Consider the following 24,250-nt stretch of genomic DNA (forward strand, 5'->3'; position numbering starts at 1 on the left):
GGAAACTTTTTCCTGATTTCGAAGGAGATTTTTTCCCCTTAATCTCTCTATGTGTGTGATTTGGAGAACTAAAGCAATCAGTCCTCTTTTTTGTGTCTTTAGTTGCCTTGATTGTGTTTGAGAAAGGTGTTAGTTGATTAAACAAGTGCAAGCAAATCGGTGAGGATTGAAAGCCGCTGAAGAAAAGTAAAAAGCAAAAAGAAAATAAAACGGAAAGAAAACGTTGAATGTTTTCATTAGGAGATTTTTGATGTTTTAACTTTCTATTTCAAAAGGAATTTGCAGTTTTTCTTAAAAATTGTTATATTATTCTGTTTTTGATTATTTTATCAATAAACAAGTTCTGCGAAGTCCTCAATGTGTAAACATGAAAAAATATCTGATTTAAAAAAAGGAATTACATTTTATGAACTATCGTGCAATAATTTTGTATTAGATTACTGAATCTCAAAAGATAATAAAATCGATTTAATTTTAGATTAATGCAACATGGTATGAAATGACCAGTCGCTATTATGCATATATTTACAGCATATATAGATTTTAAGGCATATTCATTTATTAACTTTTTAAAGATTTCAAACTGAAAGAACCTTTCCTTTTCATGAAGATTCAATTGAACCATGAGCATTCGGTATGTTTAAGAATGAGATATACTTTTCCTTGTCGAAGCAAATCTTACCTTATGACATATACAAAGAACTATATTGGACGAACACTTTCTATTCAGTTTCTAAAATAATAATAAAAATGGTTAGGAGTTACGGATTATTACAGAAATTGTTTTGCAAGAAATAACCCTCTATGCATGCCTACTGTAGAAATGCAACTGTCCCAATTTTTAAAGGGAAAATTATGTTGTTAATTCTTCTGAAAAATTCAGTTTTCATTTCTGAAAAAGTTTTTAGAATAATTTTTTTTAAATCAAAAGAATTTTGTCCAAATATTCTTTTAATTTTTATTTTTAATCTCGGGGGGGGGGAATTGATACAAAGTCCATCATCATTCATTGATTTGTTCAACAACTTGCTTGTACAAGAGGATCAGATTATCTCACGTAGAGTAAATAATAGAATACATAGGGATATAAACTCTTAAAATATCTTATTAAAATTCAACAAAATAAGTTATTATTTTACTTTTTTTAGTTTTAGGAAAAAGAAATTGTATTGAACATTTGTTTAAAAATTAGTGAAAAGATAAAAAGAAAACCAGTGTGAAAAACAACACTTATAATCATAACTCTGTTTAGTATGACCGCTTATTCTGTATGCATATAATTTCATGTAACACATTTTCTTGCTATAGAATACTGATTTTTTAAGAGTATTATCCATATCTTTACTTTGAGATTTACAAACAATTCGTACATTGTATTATATGAATATCTTTTTTCTCTTATTGATGAAAATATTAGTTGACCTTCGAAGGACAGTTTGATGATATTTTCCTTCCTAAAATTGCTTTAAAATGCGAAACCATTAAAAGAAAATTGACTAATATGAAAATCATGGTTTTCCAGAATATTTATTAATTCAAACAATAATCATTCCCAATATAAAAAAACAATACATTTTATAGAAAAATTCAATTATTTTCAGGATGCCAACATTATTCAAAATCCCCTAAGTTTAAAAGACAGAAATAAAAAAAAAATAGAATTGTTTGTCAGAAATAAAATTATTATTCGTGCACTTTTTCTCAGAATACACATTAAAATTCCTTTGTCTTTCTCATTTTCTGCTACCAACGATGTAACCCAATCAGACAGAGAGTACTGGGGGAAAAAAGAAACTAGAAAAGCTTTAAAGGTTAAAAATAAAGGGAGGAAAAAACGCGGAACTTCTTTTGACTAAGCCCATTTCATTTCACATAATTTCCTCCAAGAATTGTTGAACTTTTTTCTTCATTCTGCGCGTGTGTGTATATAATTTTAGTCTCATATATCTCATTTATTTTCTTCTCCCGGCATGCTATTTTAACTTTAGGAAATGTTACTTTTGGAATTTTATTTATATTTATTTATAATTTATTACTTTAAAAAATTGTCTTTGTTATCCAGATACCTTAATTCCGTTGGCATTCGTTTTATTTATAAAAAAAAATGGAAGATTGCGTTCATGGAATAAGGGAAATTCAATGTTCTACGAATTGTATATTTAAATTAAGAAAAGCTGAAGAAACACACCTAAAAAATGCACCCTTTTCTTTAATCTCGTTCTGCTTGAAGTCGTATTTTGATTTTCCTTGATGGGTTTTTATATATTTTCCTTTCGAATGTGATCTATAGAATGAGTGCAGCTCTTTTGAAAAAAATTATTTATAATTTTTATTTGTCGTAATCAACTTCCAGTCTTAATTTCAATTTAAGACTATATTTCCGTTGAAGTTAATAAACTATATAGTAACATATTCGGGGTCATAAACACCAAATAATTTCAATGTTACTTGCGAAATTTTAGGATGACAATTATTGGAACTGAAGACATCTATAAATAGGATGCAAAATGTGTTTCAAAAATCTCAATGATATGTGTTTAAAACTTATTTTTCCGCCTTAAGCGTTAATGGAATAAAAACACTTTAAAGGTTTTGCTTTTAGGCAAGATAAAAAATGAATTTAGAAAAATTTTCTTATTACTAAATGTTGGACCATTTTACAAATTCATCATAAAGATTGAGCTTTTTTAAATCTTTGTATCTTTGGGAACGTTATAAAGATAACGTTATTAAGATAAAAGCAATATTTGGAAATGAAATAATAAATTAGGCATATAAATCAAATCAAATCATTCCAACTATATATCCGTTCATTACGGAATTCTTTCCCTTTCATATCTTCTTTATTTCATTGATAGTTCCCCCAATGAAATCTAAGAACAAAGTGTTATAGAAAAAAATAATTTTAACTTCACTATATTTATGTGCATAAATAAGCCTTTTCTTCAACCCTTTTCTTTCTTCAGTATTAAGAGCTTTTATATATAACTAGCATATTAATGTTTCATAAAATTTAGTAATAAATTTATTTTTAGAAGAATTAAATTTTAATTAATTTAATTATATTTTTGAATATTCACGCAAGATAAAAACATTAAATTTTGATTCACAATGCTGGGCCCTATTTCTGCATAGAATTTCTGGTAGTTAAACTTAAAATTATGCAAAAACTATCAATATATAACTAATAATAATTACTTGAATAGTTATAGCATCTCAAGTATCATTGTCGCTTATTCTGTATGAAATGAAATATCAATAAATGCTCAAATTCATTCATAGATTAGTTGGTCAAACAAGTTTATACTCTAGGGTTCCATTACATTTCGATTATAAAAATAATGCTTTATTTACATGAGCACTTGAAAAATCAATCGTTATGAAGAAATGAGAATTTTAAATGCCACTTTTAAAATGAAACTCCAAACAAAAATTTAAATAAATAGAAAAAAAAACCCTTCATCTTTTTATTTTTTTCATTCGTGATTTGCCTTAAGAAGACTTATTTATTTTTTCCCTAAAGCATTTGAATTTACTGCATGGAAGTATTCGAAGAAAAAAATTGAAAGTAGATGTATTAAAATATTTCTGGAAATGAGGCTTCCCAGCTTGACACTCTATGTATTTAAACATTGCCTTGTACGCGATCTAGGGGCAGTTAAAATTGTCGGTATCAGATATCTTCCCTCTGATATTATGCGCACTGTTCGGGGTGCTTGCTACTGATCTCAGTTAAAATATTTAGGTCCATCCGAAATCAATCCTTGTGTTGCTTCAAAAAAAGATGCAAACGTAGCTGAGATAAATAAATCTAGTTATTAAATGGTTGAACTAAAATAAAATGAACTAAAGTGGTTGACATTGTAACTTTAGGAGGTATTGAGCACATTTTTTCCTTATTTAGAAAACTGCTTTTAATTTAGCGCGAAAAATAATGCAATATTTGGTATCACCTGAAGTAATAAGAAATACTCAAGTTTCGGAACTATACAGCTTCTTATATTTTAGAATATTTCCAAAAAATATTTAGAATATTTTAGAACACAGAATATTTCCAAAACGCCCTCAAGAATTCTACTTTTATGAGTTTCTCTTTATACGCTTTTATGTAAATTATTATATTAAATACAAAATTTTCACAATAAGAATCATGGATTTTTTTCTAATTGAAAGTGAAAACTGATTAAAATTAGTTTAACAAAATACAGATTTATTTTTAATTGTTGGGAATTACTTTTTATTTTAATTATTATTTGTTTTGAGACTACAATTAGCATTTAGTAGGCTATAATTATTTATATGTTATGGAATCTTAAAGTTAATATTTCCTTATTCCATTACATTAAGTGACACTAGTATGGGGCCAACATAAAACTGATTGAACAATTATTTCAAAAAATGTTTAAATAGTGCATTGTCCTTTTTAATTCTTCATTATATTAAGGTTCAGCTTGGAAGGCACATTATTACTATTTTAAACGAATCCTGTAACTTTCAGCCACTTCTGGCTGAAGTGCTTGTAATTCCGACAGGAGAACATTGACCAGCAACATGAGGTTTAGCATAAACATCTCCAGCATATGTGGCTCTTAACTGGCGAAATGAGCTTTCAAGCATGTAACACTCCAGTTCAGTAGTCTAGACATTAGCCTCTGTGTGTAGCAAAAGCATAACTATATGAAGTTTCAAAAGTCTAATACGGAAGAAAAGGAACGTAAAATCGACAAAATATCAACTAAAATTGCGCCAAAAGGTAGTCTGTTGGTTAAATAAAGCAACAATCACTAAATGTTGATTATATAAATAAATAAATAAATAAAAACGTTCTAACTGTTTGAAAGAAATAATGTTTGATCTAATCAGAGAAAAACAAATAACAATAACATGAATATTTATGAAAAAGAAAAATTTATTTACTTTACAAAATTCGAAACGTATATTCAATATATTATTGAAATTTTTTAGCATTAATATTAAAAACAAATATATACTTGGATTTAAGTTGTTGTCAATGAATAAATACACACAAAGTATTTATCTTTATTTTCGGCAATAACTGGAATTTCAGATCTAGCAAAAGAAAAGATACATATTATGAAAAGTCGCTCCAATCAATTCTATTATTTAGAGACTGTTTTATTTGAGCTGTAGTATAAACGAACTATTTCTTATTTCTAACAAATGAGCTGTATTCTGCTTCTTCACTATTGGTCCAATATTCAATAAAGTATCACTTCCGATGTATAAATCGAATTTCCTTTTCATCTGCTAAAACAAACGATAAAAGCCAATACATAGTAACGATTGAAGATGACTTACTGCAAGAGGAGATGCAATTTCTTTTGAAACAATAACGCATATAAATAAAATGAAGTTTAAATTAATAAAAATACATCATTAACTGAATTGATTATAGATAGTGTGCTTGTTCACAATGTCAGAAAAGCGGTACTGTTAAGCTGACTTTCCCAATTTAGAAATATAACCTAAAAAAGGCTCCCATCATGAGAAAATAAAAAAATATATTTCCTTAATTCACTATAATTATTTCATATATGAATTTACGATTCATATTTTATAATTTTTTGCGAAAAAAGTTTAACCGAAACATTTTTTTATAATGTTTGTGCTATTCTACATTAAATCAAAATTGTATTTGCTAATTATGCAAATTTATTTCGAAAAAAAATGAACTGTTTTGCTAAAACGCGCTGAGATTTATGAATGTGAATTTAGTTTTAAAAAACTGTCTAATAAAATTTACTTAGATTGGATTAGTTTTATTGATATCCTTTAGATCGTAACTTTGTTTAACCTCTTACTTTCAGGAGATTTTGCTAATAATTTGTAATAAAATCAATTATTATCATATCGACATAATGGGAGGATTGGTGAAAGATCTTATAATAAAAAAAATTACATAATAAACTGAGTTTTGAATGGAAAACTATTAAAGTTTTAGATATCTTTTATCTGAACAAATGCTCCAAATTTTAAGGCTAAAAATGTTACAAAAATTTATTAGGCAGAATGTTGGGACAGAAGGTAGGCAGCTGGCTAACAGGATTATGCACTGCAAGCATTTATTTCTGATTTTAACATTTAAAATCATCACATATTTTCTGTTGATTCGTAAAAAGTAATCATTAAAATTTAGCTGCCATCATAAAAAAACTTGAAAAACATTGCATTAAAATTTTTTAAGCTTTTAATGACAGTCATTCTCCACCATTTTTTGCAATTTTCTTTGTGTTAATCACAAGCAAAGAAGTTGTATCATTACTGGACGCAGTTACAAAGATATACAATGAATTGCAAAGTAACTGCAATGTTTTTTTTCTCTCTAGCTGTCAACTTCCTGGTGAAAGATACCCGGACAAAGGTAAAGATGTTTGTCAACATTAAAAAGTGAAAACTATTCCCCAAAATTCAGAGAAAACAGAAAGTATTATGATTAAAAAATGTAAAAGACCATGAAATATTACAATTTTAGTTATGATTTAAAAAAAAGAGAGAGCCGCCAGGGCTACTGAAATAGCTCAACGCCTTTATTAAATAACAGACACATAAAAAGGGGATGTAACCTGACATGAAAAATTTCTACTAAGAATAACAATAAAAAATCTTAATATTTATAACAGCAGTTTTGTCTGTAGAGGTACGAAAACAGTAAAGAACACAACTGAGGCAAATGGAAAAATCCTTTCATGCATTTTGGAAAAAGTATTCGTTTTCCTTGAAATGCATTTTTATACATCGTTTCTTTTCAACTACGGTTTCCTCACAGCAGCAGAATTTTCACTGAAATCTCTTTAACCGCATAAATTTTCCAAGTAGCGCTCTTTCTCATGAATTTTCATTTCTCAGAGGCGCTTATAAAAGAAATTCAAAGCACTAGAAAAACAGAAGTCGAAAACAAAGTAGAAGAAGCTGAAAAAAAACCCTTTTTTTCGCCCTTTATTCTTTAAAAAAAAAAAAAAAAAGGATGAAAAATTGCAGATCCAAGTTATGTTGCTTTTTGCTTATTTCTACGGGGTTGAGACATAACCTATCTAGCTCTCCTGGCGCGATAAGCTAGGCGAAATACAAAAGCATGAAACTTACCAGATGTATATAAATATATATGCAAGGTTATGAAAAAGCTCGAATCACTGAACTAAAACTCTCAAACGAGCAACTCTGGTTGAAAGAAAAAAAAAGCAAAAATAAGGGAAATCGTTCTAAGACCCTTTGGGAATATAAACAGTGAATCAGCAATTTGTAAGCGATCGCGAGATTTTTGTGTCTTTGAAGTGCAAAATCTTCCGCTGTGCGTCACATAAAAACGATGAAGGGGAAAAAAATATTCTGATAGGAAGGGTTCAAAGGATCCCTTCATTTTTTTTCTTTTGATAGCGATTTTGTACAATGTTTTTGATATGAATTTAAAGCAGTATTTTAAATAATTCATCACTTTAAAGAATAAGAAATAATTTTCCATATATATAGTAAATGATCTGAAGTCATTAATCAGAATAATATTTAACGATTAAATCTTGAAGGTGTTTCTTTAATTTAAATAGGCGTATGTATTATTTTTTTTCCTTCATAATCTTTATAAATCTTTGTCTATTTCACATAAATAGAGAAATTCAGATAGAAGAGAGGGAAAAAAAATTTAAAATTAAATTTTGGTATAATATATTCCAAATAATATTCTTTAATATGCTAATATTTCAGCCTCAGTAATTTTTTGTGTAGTGGATATAGATGTATGTGTCTCAATAATACGATGATAAAGAATACGTTTTATTAAATGTTTCTTTGTAAAAAAATCTTGATTCTCAATGTATTACCTTCCATTTTGATAACAATAGTGTTGACATAAATTTCATTAGTGAAAGTATTATATTATCAAAATGATGATAGTAAAACTATTAATTTACTGATTTGGAGGAAATGCTCTTCAAATATTCCCAATGTTTTATAAATACTTAAATAAATGAACGAAAGTGATCTCTTCATTTGATTTAAAAGCCATTTAATAGCAGCGAAACCTTTCATCCATTGTCTTTATTACAAGTGCCTAAATATTTTTCATATCAAATTGTATGCAGCTAAATTTTTGACTTTGAAACATTTTTTAAAGAACTAATTTATTATTTAGAAAAATTCTTTTATTTCTAAATAGTTTTCTAATTTATGTAATATTTGAATGAATATTAACGTTTGCTTTTAGTAGTTTTTAACATATAGCTTGCAGAAAATATTTCTTAATGGTTTTTGTAAGAATATCTTCACAAACATCAAAACAATAATTAAACAAGCAAAAAGCATCTCGATTATAATGGAAGGATATTGAATAATTTTTTGATCATTTAAAAAAAAGACTGATTTTCTGTATATTTCTATAAATTTAAATATCAGCTTGCGACAGTTATTCTAAATGCAGTTAAAATAAATATGAATAGCTTATCGCATAAATTAAACTAGTCATTAAAATGATTAATAAAAATTCCATTTTAATCATAAGAAATTTTATGTTCAGATTAAAAAAGAACACCAATTTGAAAAATAAGAACAAAATTATTCAAGAAAATTGACATCACCGCAATAAACAAAAACATTTTGTAATCCAATTTTCATTCATAAATATTTTATTAAAAGACATCTATAGTAACGAAGAAGCAAAACAAAATGAGTGAAAATTTAAGAATCTGAAATAAAATCTGGGTATACATTTTCACAAGTAAAACGAATCAAAAATTGTGTTTTCGAAACAAAACCTTAATTTGAAATTAAGGTTTTGTATTTGTTTATTTTATCTTCAAGCGATATTACTAAAACAGTAGAGATGAACACTATAAAGAACTTCAAAACAGTTTAATAAAAAGATCTGATCAGACATTATAAAATGGTTTACTGCGTAGATATTCAACCAATACATAATTTAAAGCCATATTTTTGTCGTTCCGTTGATAAATTAGGACAGATTGATTTGCATAAATATTCTTTAATTTGTTGGTTTATTGCATTTATATTTTATTTTTAATTTCTTTCTCAGCCAGTATATTAAGTAATATGTATCATATATATTAAGTAATAAAGTGCAAAAATTTACTTTTCTCCGCATAAACTAATGGGGAAAATATAGTTTATCCTTATTGAAATTGTACATATATTAGCTGAATTTCATGTCATGACCGGAGTAAGAGGGAAAATAAAATGCCATCTAACTTTATATTTCCCGATTTGAAAGTCCAAATATAAATAAAATGAAAGGCACTTCATAACCTGTTCTAATTTAGGGCTGAAAGATCTCTTTTGGATATTTATGATGAATCTATCTTTCAATAGAAGAAACATCTGATATTTCTTTTTTTATTTGTTTGGGGTTTTCTGGCGTAAAAGCCTGGAGCCATGCAAGAGCCATGCTGCGCCAAGCAATAGATGAAATTATATCATTTTAAAGAAGTCATCGAAAGAAATATGAGGAGAAATTCTAAAATATAATCAATATTTAAATGGATAAAAATTTAGCAGCATCAGTGATAGAAAGGCATAAAATGATCATATCAAGAGAGTAAAATTGATTTCTATATGTAATTTCGTGAATTTCTAATAAATACAGAAGCATTTAAATGATTTAATAACTCATTCTATTAAAATTTCAGATACTTTGCGGACAAAAAATAGAAGAAAATATGACAGCGATATAGAATAAAATACAGCAGGCCAATCTCTTAACTGCAATCGAAATTTAAATAATTTCGATCGGAGAGTCATAATCCAAAGTCGCCTCCACAACCTCTACTCTTCTCAATCGAATGGAGGCAGCCCCCCTCCCCAACATTTGTATACAAAAGCAGTAGCCTATGTTAGCGTGTAACATTATCCATTCAAGGGGGATTGTCAGCAGAAAATTTGCATATAAGCAAGTAATCGCATGCTTACTCCTGCACGGGGTTGTTGTCACTTACATATGACTCTCCCCCGTTGTTAACATATTCAGGAGAGCTGTCGAGGGAAAAGCGTATCCATTACGGACTAAGTGGTGTTGCTCTGATCACATTCGAGTTTCGTACGACGGACTTTCGTGCCGCAATTTTGTTGATATAATTTTGACGCTGGACACTAAATTAGGACCTCATTATCCTGGGTACAAACAGCTTTGATTAATGAAATCCGTACTGGGAGTATTCATCAAGACTTTGTATACGGGATTTCAAAGTAAATGAAATCTCTGTCACAACTATCCTACAGTCAAAAGAAATCTATTTCTATTCAGTGATTCACAGAGAAATCAATCCCTTGAAGCTAGTTTATTTTTGCGATGCAAACATAATTATATATTTAAAGACAAATAATAGTTTGCATAAACACACTTCTAATCACTAAAAACATTCATGATCAGAACAAAATCAATAAACTCTTTTGAAATTATAATGAAACTAGTTTCAATTATTAATGACATTTTTATAAACATTACCAAATTAACTTTCGCGAAAAATTAAATTAGCTTTTTATTTAATGTCAGTATATGTTTGGAATGTCAGTTTTGTTATGGAAGCTGTAATATTTCAATAATATAAGTTTTCTGGTAGTTTTCTAACTATAATACTTATCTACGACATTTAAACTGAGACTTAAAATAAATGTCATCTTGCTTTAAAGAAAAGTTAATTGATTACAGAAAAATAATTTTAAAATTGGTACATTACATATTTTGATGCATATACTTTATAATCAATGATTTAATATTTAATACAGAAAAATTCTTCTTTTTTTAATCAATATTTTTTGTGGAAAAATATGGTGAAAAAATTTATATTGTAGTTTGTAAAAAATTACTATACGGGCAAAATAGAAATTTTTGTTTGTTATGTTATTTTTGTACAGTTTTTTTTTTTTTTTTTGTTAGCTGTCAGTTAATTGGCATAAAATATTTATTATTTAGAGAAATGTGGCCTTTTGTATTTTTCGTATTTATTTATGGGAAAATGCTTTGAATTGCAAGATAATATGGATTTTATTTTGTTAAAATTAGTACAAAATTTCGATCGAACCTTTGCCTTGTTCAGTATGCAATATGTTTTATTTATCAAAACATTAACAATTATTGTGAAAAAAAACTTTCATTTAAAGTTGTGTTACAGAACCTTGAACTTTTGTGTTAATATCTGGCATATAATTTTTCTCATTTCGTTAAGAATAAAAGAAGAAATATATTTTAGAAATCCTTCCTTTTGTGATCATATATTTTTGGTTTGTGAATGAACATCTTGGTAATATATTTCCGTCCAAAACTTTCTTAGGCACATTTTCTGCTAAATTTCTTTCCTGCTAAAATTTATCAGACATATTTTATGAAGAAAAGACATTAATTAAACTTGATGACTTAATATATGATCCAAATACACAGATGATGAATAAAGTACCGCATAGTTGGAAAACATGTATCTATTTAGCATATTTTTACAAAAGCTATCCAAAGTATTTTCATGAACTCTGAAATCCTTCCTTTTAAGGCTCTAGATATCAAAAAAGATTAAATGAGTATATGAAAGGAAAACTGACGGCTTTACGTCGAAAGGGCTCAATTACCATATGATGGTTGTCAAATTTTTGGCATCGAGTCATAACGCATTCAGAATCTTTATATTAAATCTTTATATTAAAAAATCAGATTTATAAAAGTTTCCGAAATGCATTTTTTTATACCACCCTGCTTGATTTGATCAATATATAGTTAAGGCTATTTTTTTTGCTTACATTTTCTATACCGTTTTATAGTTTTATTTATCAAAAAATGCATTACTATTCTTTAAAATTAATCTGAAAATTTGAAATCTTTAATTTGAAAAGATCTGTCTTGAAAACGACATTGAAATATCGATTGATATTTCACAAATTAACTGTATTTTATGTCTCTTTTTTTGTATTATGATGGTGAATGTGAAATATGTTTGAGATTTATATAGATTGTGTGCTGTAAAACTGAGTTAAAAGTTGTACTTAAAAAACTTCATTTCTTCCTCAAAACACTTGCATTTGTTCCGGGTAGACATGTTGATAATTTATAGCACCTGATGACAAATTCAAATTTTCAGAATTAAGGATTTCTGACTTAATGTGCAATATAGATATCATATTATTGTGATGAATTTTTATGCCTCTATTTTACGTAAATTTCACTTCGCTCTGAATGATTATTTCGAAAACTGTTTCTTCAGTTTCAAACATAGCTTCAGAATGTCTGTGAAATATGCAATCTCCATACAAAGCAATAAATAAATTTGAAATTAATAGAAATAACATTTATAAACTTTATTCTCATACGAATTTAATTAATTAATCAACTATATAATGTTAAAAATATTAAAATAGACTTTAAAAAATACTAAATATAAATTAAAATTTAAAAAAAAATGCATCATTTGGTGGAGAACTAAAGAACACTTTTTCATTATTTCCTTATTTACTTTGCATTTTTAATCTTTCGAAATATGTCTACTTAAACTTCGGAAGAGACATTACTAAAGGTATGTCCGAAAATAATTAAAATATAGTTATATTCACGATGTAGGTAAACTAAACTGAATTATTTTAAGACAAAAAACTTTTCTGGTTCTAAAAATAACTGCTTTTTGTACTAAGAAGAGTTAATAGAAGGAAGCGGGATTCAAAAGAATCAAATTTCAAAGTTAATAAATGAAGAATACGAAACAAGAACATGACCAAATATTGAAAGTCGTTTAACAAAACACCGACATCTATCAATTTTAATATAATAAACTAAATTAAACCAGCTTCATTGTAAGTAATCGCCGTAGTTTTATATCAATAAATGTTAAATAAACGCACAGTTTAAGGAAATTGCAATCGTGTTATTGCGATAAGAATTTATCAAAACTAATTCATTTCTATCTCAGCACGGTGAAGAAAGCAGAACAAATATTTCTTGCGAAGAAGTTTCAAATGTATCCATTTCCATTGCAAATATATACTGGAATTTCTTGAAATAAATTAATTTCATTAAATTTAATTACCTAATTTAAAATATAAAGCAGCGTTTTAAATTCTGTTCATTTCAGCTTTGATTTATTTAGCTGAATATTTCAATGGAGATAAATTAAAGAGCCAATGAAAACTGTTAATTTCGTAAGTATTGTCGAAAATTTAAAATACAGCATAGTTATCGAATTAACCGAAGACAATTTTTTTTCATATAAAAATGTGAAATGTGCGGTGTTTTGTAATGGATAAACTAGAAGTCATATGTAATTGAAGAGATCTTAAGAAGAAATCGCTGGTGTAACTTTCCTGTGGACTGTTCGAAAAATTTTATGTTTCCATTTTCCTTTTTTATTGCTTTTATGCCAATCTTAATGCAAAAAATATGTTGACACACCCACTTTTATTCGTAGTGCTAAAAGTATAATTTTTTCCTGTTTTTCTTCTTTATAAATATGTTCCTCATGTTCCTAATTGTATAACTGTAAATTATGTTGCGTTTGCATCAATAAATTATTTTTTTTTAAAAGTTATAAAGTTCCTTATTCCAGTGATAACTATCCTGTATACGTTAAAAGTAAATATTTCATAAAAAAGAGAGACTGAGGTAAAGTTACAAAAATGAACTGAAAAAAAAATCAAATCCTGTCCACAGTTCTTTCTCTTCTATTTTACAAAAGAAATATTGGATATGGATTAAAAGTTAAAATTTTAGAAATGTTCTTGTGTTTATAATTATGTATAATGACATCATCATTTAATGTATGACACACTTCCAACATTTGATAGCACTGCTACAGTTTCTGTGATTTATATTCAAATGCGTTTTTTTACTTCGTCGCTCGTTTAAGTGATGTTCCTTCAGTTAGAAATGATGGAAGAAACATACAAATGAAAGCTGAATTAATAATCGACGTTCACCATGACAAAGCTAGTCTATTATTTCTTTCATTTAATATACACATTTTATGCTTAAGGCTCAAATAACAGAAATGCTCCCATTTCAGGTAATGTCTTCCATTCATTCATATGCAACTATCTATAGAGATGCACAATATGTTATTCAAATTATATCTATTACTTTTGAAGTGATGAATTATGATATTTTTGTCATTATTTGTTTTTAATACTAATCATTTGGTAGAACCCAAATGAGATTTTAACGCAATAGCATATTTCTAAGAATACTGAATTAATTTAGATGTCTTTAATATTTTAAATGCTAAAAAATTCAAAAATCACGGTTGCTTGAAAGTAGGTAAAATGTTAAATTTTTATATGTGATCTGATTTATTTAAAACATTCGTGCTGAAACTTCAGATGTGAAACTCTTAAAATGAAATTGATGCGTTTATCCAATTGGAGTGTTTCTACTCTGCTTTTATTTAAATATTTACCGCTCAACAAACTGTTATATTCCACAATCACACAATTACTGCACATTTAACGTTGGAACCTTCTCAGCCAAATCTTGAGAGTGGGTTATTTTTATCGGGCAAACAAAAATCAGTTCATCGTCAAACTGAGAAAAACAAAATGCTTTAGATAAATCAGCTTAAAACAGATAATAAAATGGTTTAATTGTAGTAAACCCATTCCATGTCCAATTAACAGACGAAAAACCTGCATTCGCACCATAATTAGCCGTTGTCCAGTGCTAAATCCCATCAGTTCAAGAGCAGATTAACAGAGGTTTAGTACGTTTCCAGGTCTGACTGATTAGACGAAGCTCCTGGAAGCTCCACAATAGGCTAAATCCTACAAACTGGCGATTAATTACAGCCATTGTTAAATCTGGGCTTCTCTATTTGATTGTGCCAGAGTCTAGGTAAATAGTGGAAAGGGGAAACATTTCAATAGTTAACTGCCAAGTTGTTCCGATAGTTAGAAATAAACAGTGCTACTGGACTTTGTATTCAACTCACACCTCTGCTAATTAGAACACTGTGATGCGTTCATTTGTAGGCTATTTTAATATTAATGACAAACTAATCTTGGAAATAATGAGTTATTGTGAGAATAACTTGGTTACTTAAGGGGTAGATAGGAATTCTTGTGGTCTAAAAATCAATTATATAAAAAAGCTGAAGTCCATGAAGAAGATAAATAACATGACATATTTAAGGGATTATTTTGAATGCTATTAGTTTTTGCAATCATTGCTATTAATTTATTTAATTTAAAGTTCCGAAACTGTCTTCTTGAGAACAATAAACCATTGATGATCCCCAATGATGAATGAGCTTTACATAATAAGAGATCACTTGATTGATTGAATTGATAACATTTAAATTAATTGTATTGTATTTTGATAAAAATCGATATTTCTAAGCGGATGTAATTTGCGCAAAAGTTTGAATTAGCCACATAATCCTATTATGGAAACGGTTTCTTAATTTTTAATTTCTATAGTAAAGAGAATGATACTTATGACTTGATACATCACTCTCTAATCTTCAACATAAAACCAAGGAAGAAAATTTGATCCCATATGACTGAACTGCATAAAAAAACCTGCATAAAAGTTAAATTCAGCTTGTTATCAGTAAATATAGAAACCCTGGAGACGAATTTTCAGCTTCCAATTCGCAACATCCAGTTAAATAATTACATCCATCAAGGCTTTCTGTGAAAATCATAATTATTGGATCAGATATATTTTGCTAATAACAAAAGTTAAACAAAAAATACTATTTTGGTATATTAAATGGTTTAATGCATTTTACAAGTTTGGATTCTAATGAATATTTTGCCAACTTTTACAATTTTTCAGTTTGATTTTAACATAGTAAATGATTTTGCATAACGCTTCTAATGCCTTGATTTAACATTTTATGCTTTAACATTGGCGATGCTAAATATAGTATCTGAAAAGTTTAACAATGAAATGAAACCAGTTTTTTAATGTATTGAGATGCGGAAGACTTCTTTAAATATTTATAGACTGAATAAATTACTTCAAAATATTTATAGCACGATGTTTGCTTAGACTGAATATATGTATATTGATGAAAGGTTATGTATTAAAAAATGCAGCTGCCGAATGGATAAATTTTAGGCTTTGAAAACCCGATACTAAGACGATAAAATATCTGAATGTCTAGCAGATAAAGAAATGCGAAGTATAGTAAATAAAAATTTAGGAAAAATTATACTGCGAAGTTTAATTATTAAACATTATCTTACAAATAAAAGGTGAATGAAAAATTGAAGACAAAGCATTTTTAATTACTTTCGCCACTGCCTAGTTGCATTTAAATCGAAATGATATTTTGAAAATTACTTTTCTTTTGACACCGTCCACATATCTTTCTTATTTGTAATTACTTCAATATTACCTTTCAATGAAACAAAATAAAGTCTATCAAGTCAATTTTGTTAACATTTGAATCAACTCATATAGATAAATCAGGAGATGATTTTCATTTTATTTAATGATTTTTTAGTCATTTTTTTAAAATTGAAAACACTTTGAGTTTGTAGACGAAAAGATTATATGTGCTTGAAATAAAAAGTATTATCTGACAGCCAATATTTAAACATGTGCTAATTTCCAAATAAGTGTTCGAAAAATTAATTTTGTTTGAATCTAGGCATAAATGGATCAAGGTATACAAATGATGGATGATTTCTGGGGAAATATTGCACACATAAGAACTTCTTATGTTAGGATTAATCACAATTAGACGAACATTTGATTTTAGAATAAAATCTTAGGCTTAAATTTCTAACATGGTGTTCCAACAGAAAAATGCTTTTTATTCCTTATTTGAATTTTGAATTTTACAGCTATCATATCTGTATTTTTTTATTGATTTTAGTTATGACTGAAATTATTCTTCGAGTGAAATTCTAGAAAAAAATAATAATCCTTTCTTTGTAAATACATTTATATGCTTCCTACTTAATGCACTATCCGACTTGTATACAAAACATATTTTTGATAAAACGTTTAATCCACAAATTTTGACAGAATAATATGTAAACGTACTTCCACATGAATATTGGAAGAAAGCCAAATGTCAGCTCGAAAATAAATAATAGTATTTCGTAAGTTGAAAAAAAAAATTCAAATTGAAGTTATCTGTATTTAAGACATTTACATGTGTATAATTTTTCCTTATAAATACAGTAATCCTTAAAAAAATCCAATTAATATATTCCTCTTAAAATATAAGAAATTTTCATTCTTAATATATTATAATGAACTCCATTGAGAATTTAATTTTTTAAATTATTAGTAACAATTTTTCTAACATTAATATGATTTAAAATAAAGATAAAATTTAAATTTTACTATGCCGAATCATTTTTAAATAGATAAGATATATTTTTGTATCATATTTTCAAACATATCTGAAAACTTGGTATGTATTAATCGCTTAACATGTAAAAATAATTTTCAGTTTGAAATATATGAATTCTTCAAAGAATAATATTTATCTTCAAATACGCAGAAACGCAGTTAAAAACTTTTGTTACAGAAGCTAAAGAAATATTTAATGGGTTTTCAAATGCAATTCGAGGAGATTTAAAATCTGACTTTACAAAAAAAAAAAAAGATAATAAATGCAATCACTTCTTGAAGGAGAAATCTTTAAAGAATATTATATTTCTTATGTAAAAATACATATTGAAAAAAATATTCCATGTAACGTGATAAAAAAGAGAATGATATTCCAATTGCATTTTTAAGAAAGGGAATACTGCGCTCTCGAGTCAAAATATATGAAAATATAATAAATTTGATCTAAGAAAAATAGTCTGGACTAGAAATTTTTAATGCTGAAAGTTTTAATATAAATATATAACATGGTAGAATAAATTTTATGAACACTTTTTTTTGCTTGGAAAAAGATTTATTGAATCGAAAAATAAATTATATCGGATTATATATATCGTAAAATATGTTTCTCAGTCGTAAATTCTAGAGAAGTTTTTTGTAGTATCATTCAAGTTAAGATTAAAAATTTAAAACTCGCTGAAATCCTTATTTATTTTGTTACTTAATGTTCGTAGATGAAAAATATATCCTTAATTTAAGAGAGATATTTAAAATGCAATAAAATATAGTAGAAAATATTGTTTTTTTTTATTAATGAAAAAGATATAGAGTGAGAAATTCTTGTTGAAACATAAAACAGTTCTCTCTTGCTAAAATATTCCTACTAAAGCAAAATATATGAACATTGAAAGCTGATGAAATATTCCGGAAAAACAACATGAGGAATCGTAAGTAATTGCGTTTGAAAAAAGGATTCGGAGTTCATATTTATTTGAAACTGCTTTTCTAAATGTTTTTTTAAATGATTCCTTTTGCATTGATTGCATTCCTATGAAATAAAAACGATATAAATTATTGGCTTGAAAAAAAAACATTTTTTACTTTTATTTATTTCTGGATTGTACCTCTAATTATCTTTATATATTCTTCATAAGACAAGTATCTGATCAAATTTTACTTACGTTTTGCGAGTGAAACGCGAATCTTTCATCCTTATGCTTTTATACAAAAGAATTTTCTTCCGAATTAGCAAAAATTGAAAATATTTTTTAAAAATTTGCTGTTATTTTTACAGTGAATATTTAAAATTCACATTTTACATTGAAATATTAAATATAAGAAAATATATTAGAAGAAAAATATATAAAGCATGAGGAAGCAAATAAGTCTATGCATAAGAAAAATATATAAGTGCATATTTTGCTATACAATGCCATATTTTAACCTTTTATCACGTAAAATTCCTTATAAAGGGTTATACAAGTCTTTTTGTGTGGATTAAGTGATCATTTACAAAAATATTGAATTTTTGATTAATGTTTCTGAATTTTCTGCTATATTCATTCTTTTACTTGTAGACTTCTTTTTCTTGTATACACTATTGCTTGTTTGTAAGTGTGTATAGTTTTTAATGGATCTTTCCGTAATTCTACTTTACTTTGTGTACATATTGTTTGATTTAAAGTTATCGAAATTACTATATTTTTGTTGTTTTTTTGCATGAAGAATCAAATTGAAATTGGATTTTCTTTAGATAAATCGAAAACAGAAAAACACTTTCATTTTCTTTCAAGTAATAAGTTTAGTATATTTATAATAATGAGAATTGAAATCTGTCATTTTGATGCACGCAGTAATTGATTAAAGTACAACCAAGGAATGCTTTTCACTAATTCCAGTCTTGTCACCTCAGTTTTCCCATATTAGCCTTTTCGCCAAACAAAATAAATTACTGAATAAATGTTTAATCAGCTCAGCAGAATCATTCCGCCAATTAAAATAAGCGGATTTTTACTGTCGATTGAACCTCCAAAGTTGATGCTACATTTTTATCTATGTGCCAACAATCTCATAACATGTAAGAATTTCAAATGCTGAAAGACATGCAAGAATATCTGTATAATTGAAGAATTCTGATCAAGTTTTATTTGTATTAATGCTATAACTGTGCTATCTAAGAAAATGGGTACATTTTAAAGCATTTTTAAGATGAAAAAAATTGTCCTTCGTAGCTAACATTGTAAAAAAGTTAAAATGAATAAAAAATTAAAATTCGAGTTAAAAAAAAAATAAGCCACTTAAGGGCGTTTGACATATATACACATCAACTCAAACCTTCGTTCTGGCACGATCGATGTTTTATTTTATCCAATAAAAAATATATAAAATATTATGCTATATCTTTATCCAATAAAAATAAAATCTTACTCGTTTTAGTATTATTTTTTACAACTTTACTATGCAACCTTTGTATTGTCTTCAATGCATATATGCGTCATCACGTATATGCGTGACTTTACAAAATAAATTCCGCAGCTAAGTGGTTAAGATATATTTTTAAAATGAAATTGAGTAACAGAAAAAAAGTACATTTTTCCTTTCACTGAATTCGATGTAAATGAAATCCGCATTATATAAAGATATTTTGCAAATAAAAGAAGTGGTCAATTTTCCTCATACTTGTAAAATGTTTAATTTACATTTAAGGTGCGTGTTATTATAAAAGATTGAATAAAATTTCTCAAGCCATTCCTGATGTTACAAATTTTTTAGCAGGATCAGATAAAATAAAATATTGTCCGCATAATTTAATGCATTTAAGAAATTTCTAGAACCACTACAAAATTTAGAATTGTTTTCTTTTGAAATCGGATAACGTAATTACTTTTTTAAATTCAAAATAAAAAGACTTTTTGCGTTTGTTATATTTGATATCCTATGAACGATAATGATTTTAATAAATAATTTTGTTTATTTTTTTATGGAATTTGATTTTTTCAGAAATTAGCAAAAAATTAAATCAAGGATCAATTGTGCAACAAAACCGCAGTAAAAAAAAATCTCGCTTTATTTAAAAAATGAATTTAAACAAAATGTTCCTTCTCTTGTGGATTCTGTGCTGTTTCAACTATAATCTTCCAATGCAGCTGCCACAAGGGAAATAAAAGAGATTATTGCATATTTCCTTCGAGTGTGCGTAACTGGAACGCAATGCCTCTAGATATGCACAATTGCTTCCACAAACGTGTTTACAATGCCATTATGTTATCTGCAACAAATGCGATTATATGGTTCTCTGAGTATGTAAATCAAGTGGAACGGGCTTCTGCGTCCGGACTAATTCCCGCCTAAAATACTCTTGCTGCATTAACTGTCAGCAACTGTTACAACGTAATTCGTACTCTAAGTATGCCTTAATTTTCAAATTCTCATAAAGTTATCTTATGTAGGAATAAAATTTAAATCAGTGCAAGCATCATTCAAATACCTCTGCTGTTAGTTCCGAATTGTCTTTCAAAACTTAATGCTTTTAGAAGACATTGAATTTATCGTTGTTGTTTTTTTGTTTTTTTTTTTCATTGAAAATGTGGGTTTTTTTTTTTTTTTTTTTTTTTTTTTTTTTTTTTTTACATTTTCAATTTTAATGGATTAATCAGAGTATTGAAAATTTTCTATAAACTTATATTAAATATAAATCTGAAAATAATTCTGAAATAATTGGTATTTTTGTATGAGATGAATTTTATTCCCTGGCCACTTTTACCTTGGAAAATTTAAATTAAAATTTTCAACAAAGCTCTGTATTGTCAGATTTGCAGAAAAGTAGTAAGACGTCGCTAATTAATAAATGAAATGTTCTTTTTCAAGATTTTTTGTTAAATTATTTTAAATTTCTAAATAAATATCATTAAAATATTAATCTATAATAAAATTAATATATTTTTTAGAAATTTAAAAATTTATGCTGAACTTATGGAAGTTACGAAAATGCAAACTAAAAATAATGCAGAAATTTTTATGTGAAATTTTAATTTATTCTATACGAAATAATAGAACAGTAGAGGATTCATTTATTTTTAATAATTGTATAGAATTATTTCATAGTATATTATTGTTTTCTCTACGCTACATAATCACGTTAGTGTTTTGAATAAATGTAGACAAGCAGAAAAAATTTCATAGATTCTTAATAATAATTTTTTAAAAATTAATAATAAAATAAGTTAAAATAATAACATAATATCCAGGATTAAAGCGGTATGTTGGAATATATACTATACTTTTTTACAATGCGTTTTTAAGTCCGAATGCTTATTATTTATCTCAATATAAAAGATTCTTTACTTTTTTTTCTTTTTTCCAAATGAACCTTCTTTTATTTAATTTGAAACACAGTTAAAACGATTCTTATAAATTCCAAATTATTATTTTATAGATCGTTACTTGGGAAAAAAATTCGTTTTATGTTGAAATATAATAAAATCTATTTGCTTCAGTAGATTTTATTATATTTATGCACGTAGATATTAGTTTTTCCTTCAATTAAAAATAATTATTTTATAAGATTAATAATTTATATAATTTTTTTTATTTCTCATAATGACCACTGTTTCTTGATTTTTTAATTCCTACAATCACGCAGTCTTCATAGATTTCACATTACAAGAAACCAGTCCTATTGAAATATTGTAAATGATAACAGGTTTAATTAATTATTGATTTATTTTCAAGGTGAAATAATATTGGTGAACTGATACGTTAAGCGTTAATGAAAAATAATTTCGCATCCAAAAATATAGCTTAATATAAATTGTATAGCTAAATGCTTTGAGAAATATTAATTTTTCTTGATTTCTCCTTGTGATTTGTTTAAAGATACCATTAGTTATTTTTAAAGAAAGGTTCTAAATTTATTTTTAGACCATTTGAATTCCTTTTTTAGGAATAATTTCTTCAATTCTTAATTAAATGTAAATTAATTTCTCTTCGTTTTCAGAAGAAAATAAACGATGCTATTGCGCACTATTTCTTTACAAATTCCTGTTCATGTGAATTCTATTATTATTTTTAATAATTCTATTTATTATTATTAATATCATTTATTATTATTGTTATTGATTATTATTATAATATTTTATTACTCATTTAGTTATTATTATTAGTACTATTTATTCTATACTATTATTAGTAAAACATTAATTGCTTATTAATAATTTCATATAATTTCTCACAGAGATTTATAAAAATCTCAATTTTTAAATAAGCAAAATATTTTCAAACGCTTCATTATTTCCTTGTCGATTTTTTTTGCCTTATTTCTTTTAATTTCCCAAGATAAATCTTGATTAATATTTGGAATAATTTATTTTATTTGTCAGCGGGTACCAAATTACCTTTTCGATCAGAGTATTGCTTTTAAAATGATTTGATGAAAATATTAAAACATAAATAAAACATTTTTTTTCCTTCGAATAAATTATTGTACGTGAAATGGTAGATTTTTCTGCATTATTCATATGTTTATTTATTTTTTTGTAAAAGACATGAAAAAGATCGTTTTGATAATATGTGTCTGGACAGACATCACATGAAATCACTAAAAGAATTTGCATACAATCAGAGAAAAGTACATTTTCAAATAAATACGAAAAAAAATATATTACTGTGAAAAAACTAAATTCTAATAAATATTCTATTTACCATTGTAACATTTTAATAAATGGCATTCTATACAACGATCATAAAAATACTTACCAGTGGATGATTCGACTTGCTTTGCGACAATGTTGAGAACTATAATCCCAAAAATTGTTACAAACATGTTAGAGAAACGCTGGCTGTTTATCATTCTTAAGGAATAGCCGTTCAAACAATCTAATCGGTTATTTTTCATTTTGAGTTTGTTTCAAGAAATGCACACTAGTTGTATTAGAAAAGTTATACAAATTCAGTACGACCGAAACAGCTCCTAAAGTAATACTGTTTAAGAGACTTATAACTCTCACTGCAATTTCCACAAATGAATTAATGACATAAATCGCATTTCATAAAATTAAAATAATCATGAACTGTTTCTTTGCCCACTTTCCACTGAAGCGTAAGAAAGATTTCCATTATTTAAAACTTCTTCAACAAGTTTTTTAGCGATTCTTTAGGAATTTATTTATAATATTTTTCTCCAGGGATTCCAGCTTTATTATAAAATGTTCACTGTATTTACTTGAACATTATAAAAAGTTTACAGAGCATTCTGTGGAAAAGTAGTATCCCTTTACGCCAATGGAACATTCATTCTCTTACTGTTTTACGCGCTGTTCATCAAACATGCCAAACAATCCACGCAGAATGGCAATCATCAAAGCTCTTCACTCATCTCAGAGAAATGCAATCATCTCTCTGGATCAAACATAAATCTATTATGATCGTGCAAGGCGGCTGTCGAAAGTGACAAGTCCCGAATAAGAATAAAAGAAGAAGTTTTCCTCCAACTTCAAAACAGAGAGCAGATAGATGGTGAGCGGCAGGAAAGAGCAGTGTATCTAAGCGACTGGATGGCTGGGGCGACGGCAGCGCCTCTGTAAAGCGCCCCAGGATCGGGCACTGCGCCCTGCTCTCCGACCGTCACGTGGTACTGAAGACTCCTGGAGGTCATGTGATGGGATGCTGTTGCAGTTCTGGTTCGGTCATATTTCCTTTGGTTCTGGTGGAAATGGATGGCGCTAAAACCCCAGTGTCCGATCGGTTTCGCGGATTGCTCTGGTAATTAAATCACTGTCACCCCGAATTCGAAAGAAAGGAAATTTCCGTTTCCTTTCAACAATTAGTATAACTTGCATAAAACGGAAATTCGATACGTATTAATGCTGCTATTTTTTTTAAAGAAAACTCAAGGGGAAAATTTAATTCCAAAGATACATGAGAAGGAATGAAATCAGATTGGCTCTGAAGCAGCAGGCGTATAAAACTTTGATA

General features: G+C 27.1%; 1 protein-coding gene across 1 annotated transcript in view; it reads right to left on the minus strand.

Moving 5' to 3' along the window:
- The window catches only part of LOC129968936 (zwei Ig domain protein zig-8-like), a 419,141-nt gene extending 395,304 nt beyond the window's left edge, over positions 1-23,837 (minus strand). Inside the window, exon 1 of the mRNA XM_056083298.1 lies at positions 23,033-23,837. Coding sequence (XP_055939273.1) covers positions 23,033-23,171 — 139 coding nt within the window. The 5' untranslated portion in view covers positions 23,172-23,837. The remainder of the gene's footprint in view (positions 1-23,032) is intronic.
- Between the last annotated feature and the right edge of the window lie 413 nt (positions 23,838-24,250).

The sequence above is a fragment of the Argiope bruennichi genome, chromosome 5, assembly GCF_947563725.1.
Source record: "Argiope bruennichi chromosome 5, qqArgBrue1.1, whole genome shotgun sequence".
Lineage (NCBI taxonomy): Eukaryota > Metazoa > Arthropoda > Arachnida > Araneae > Araneidae > Argiope > Argiope bruennichi.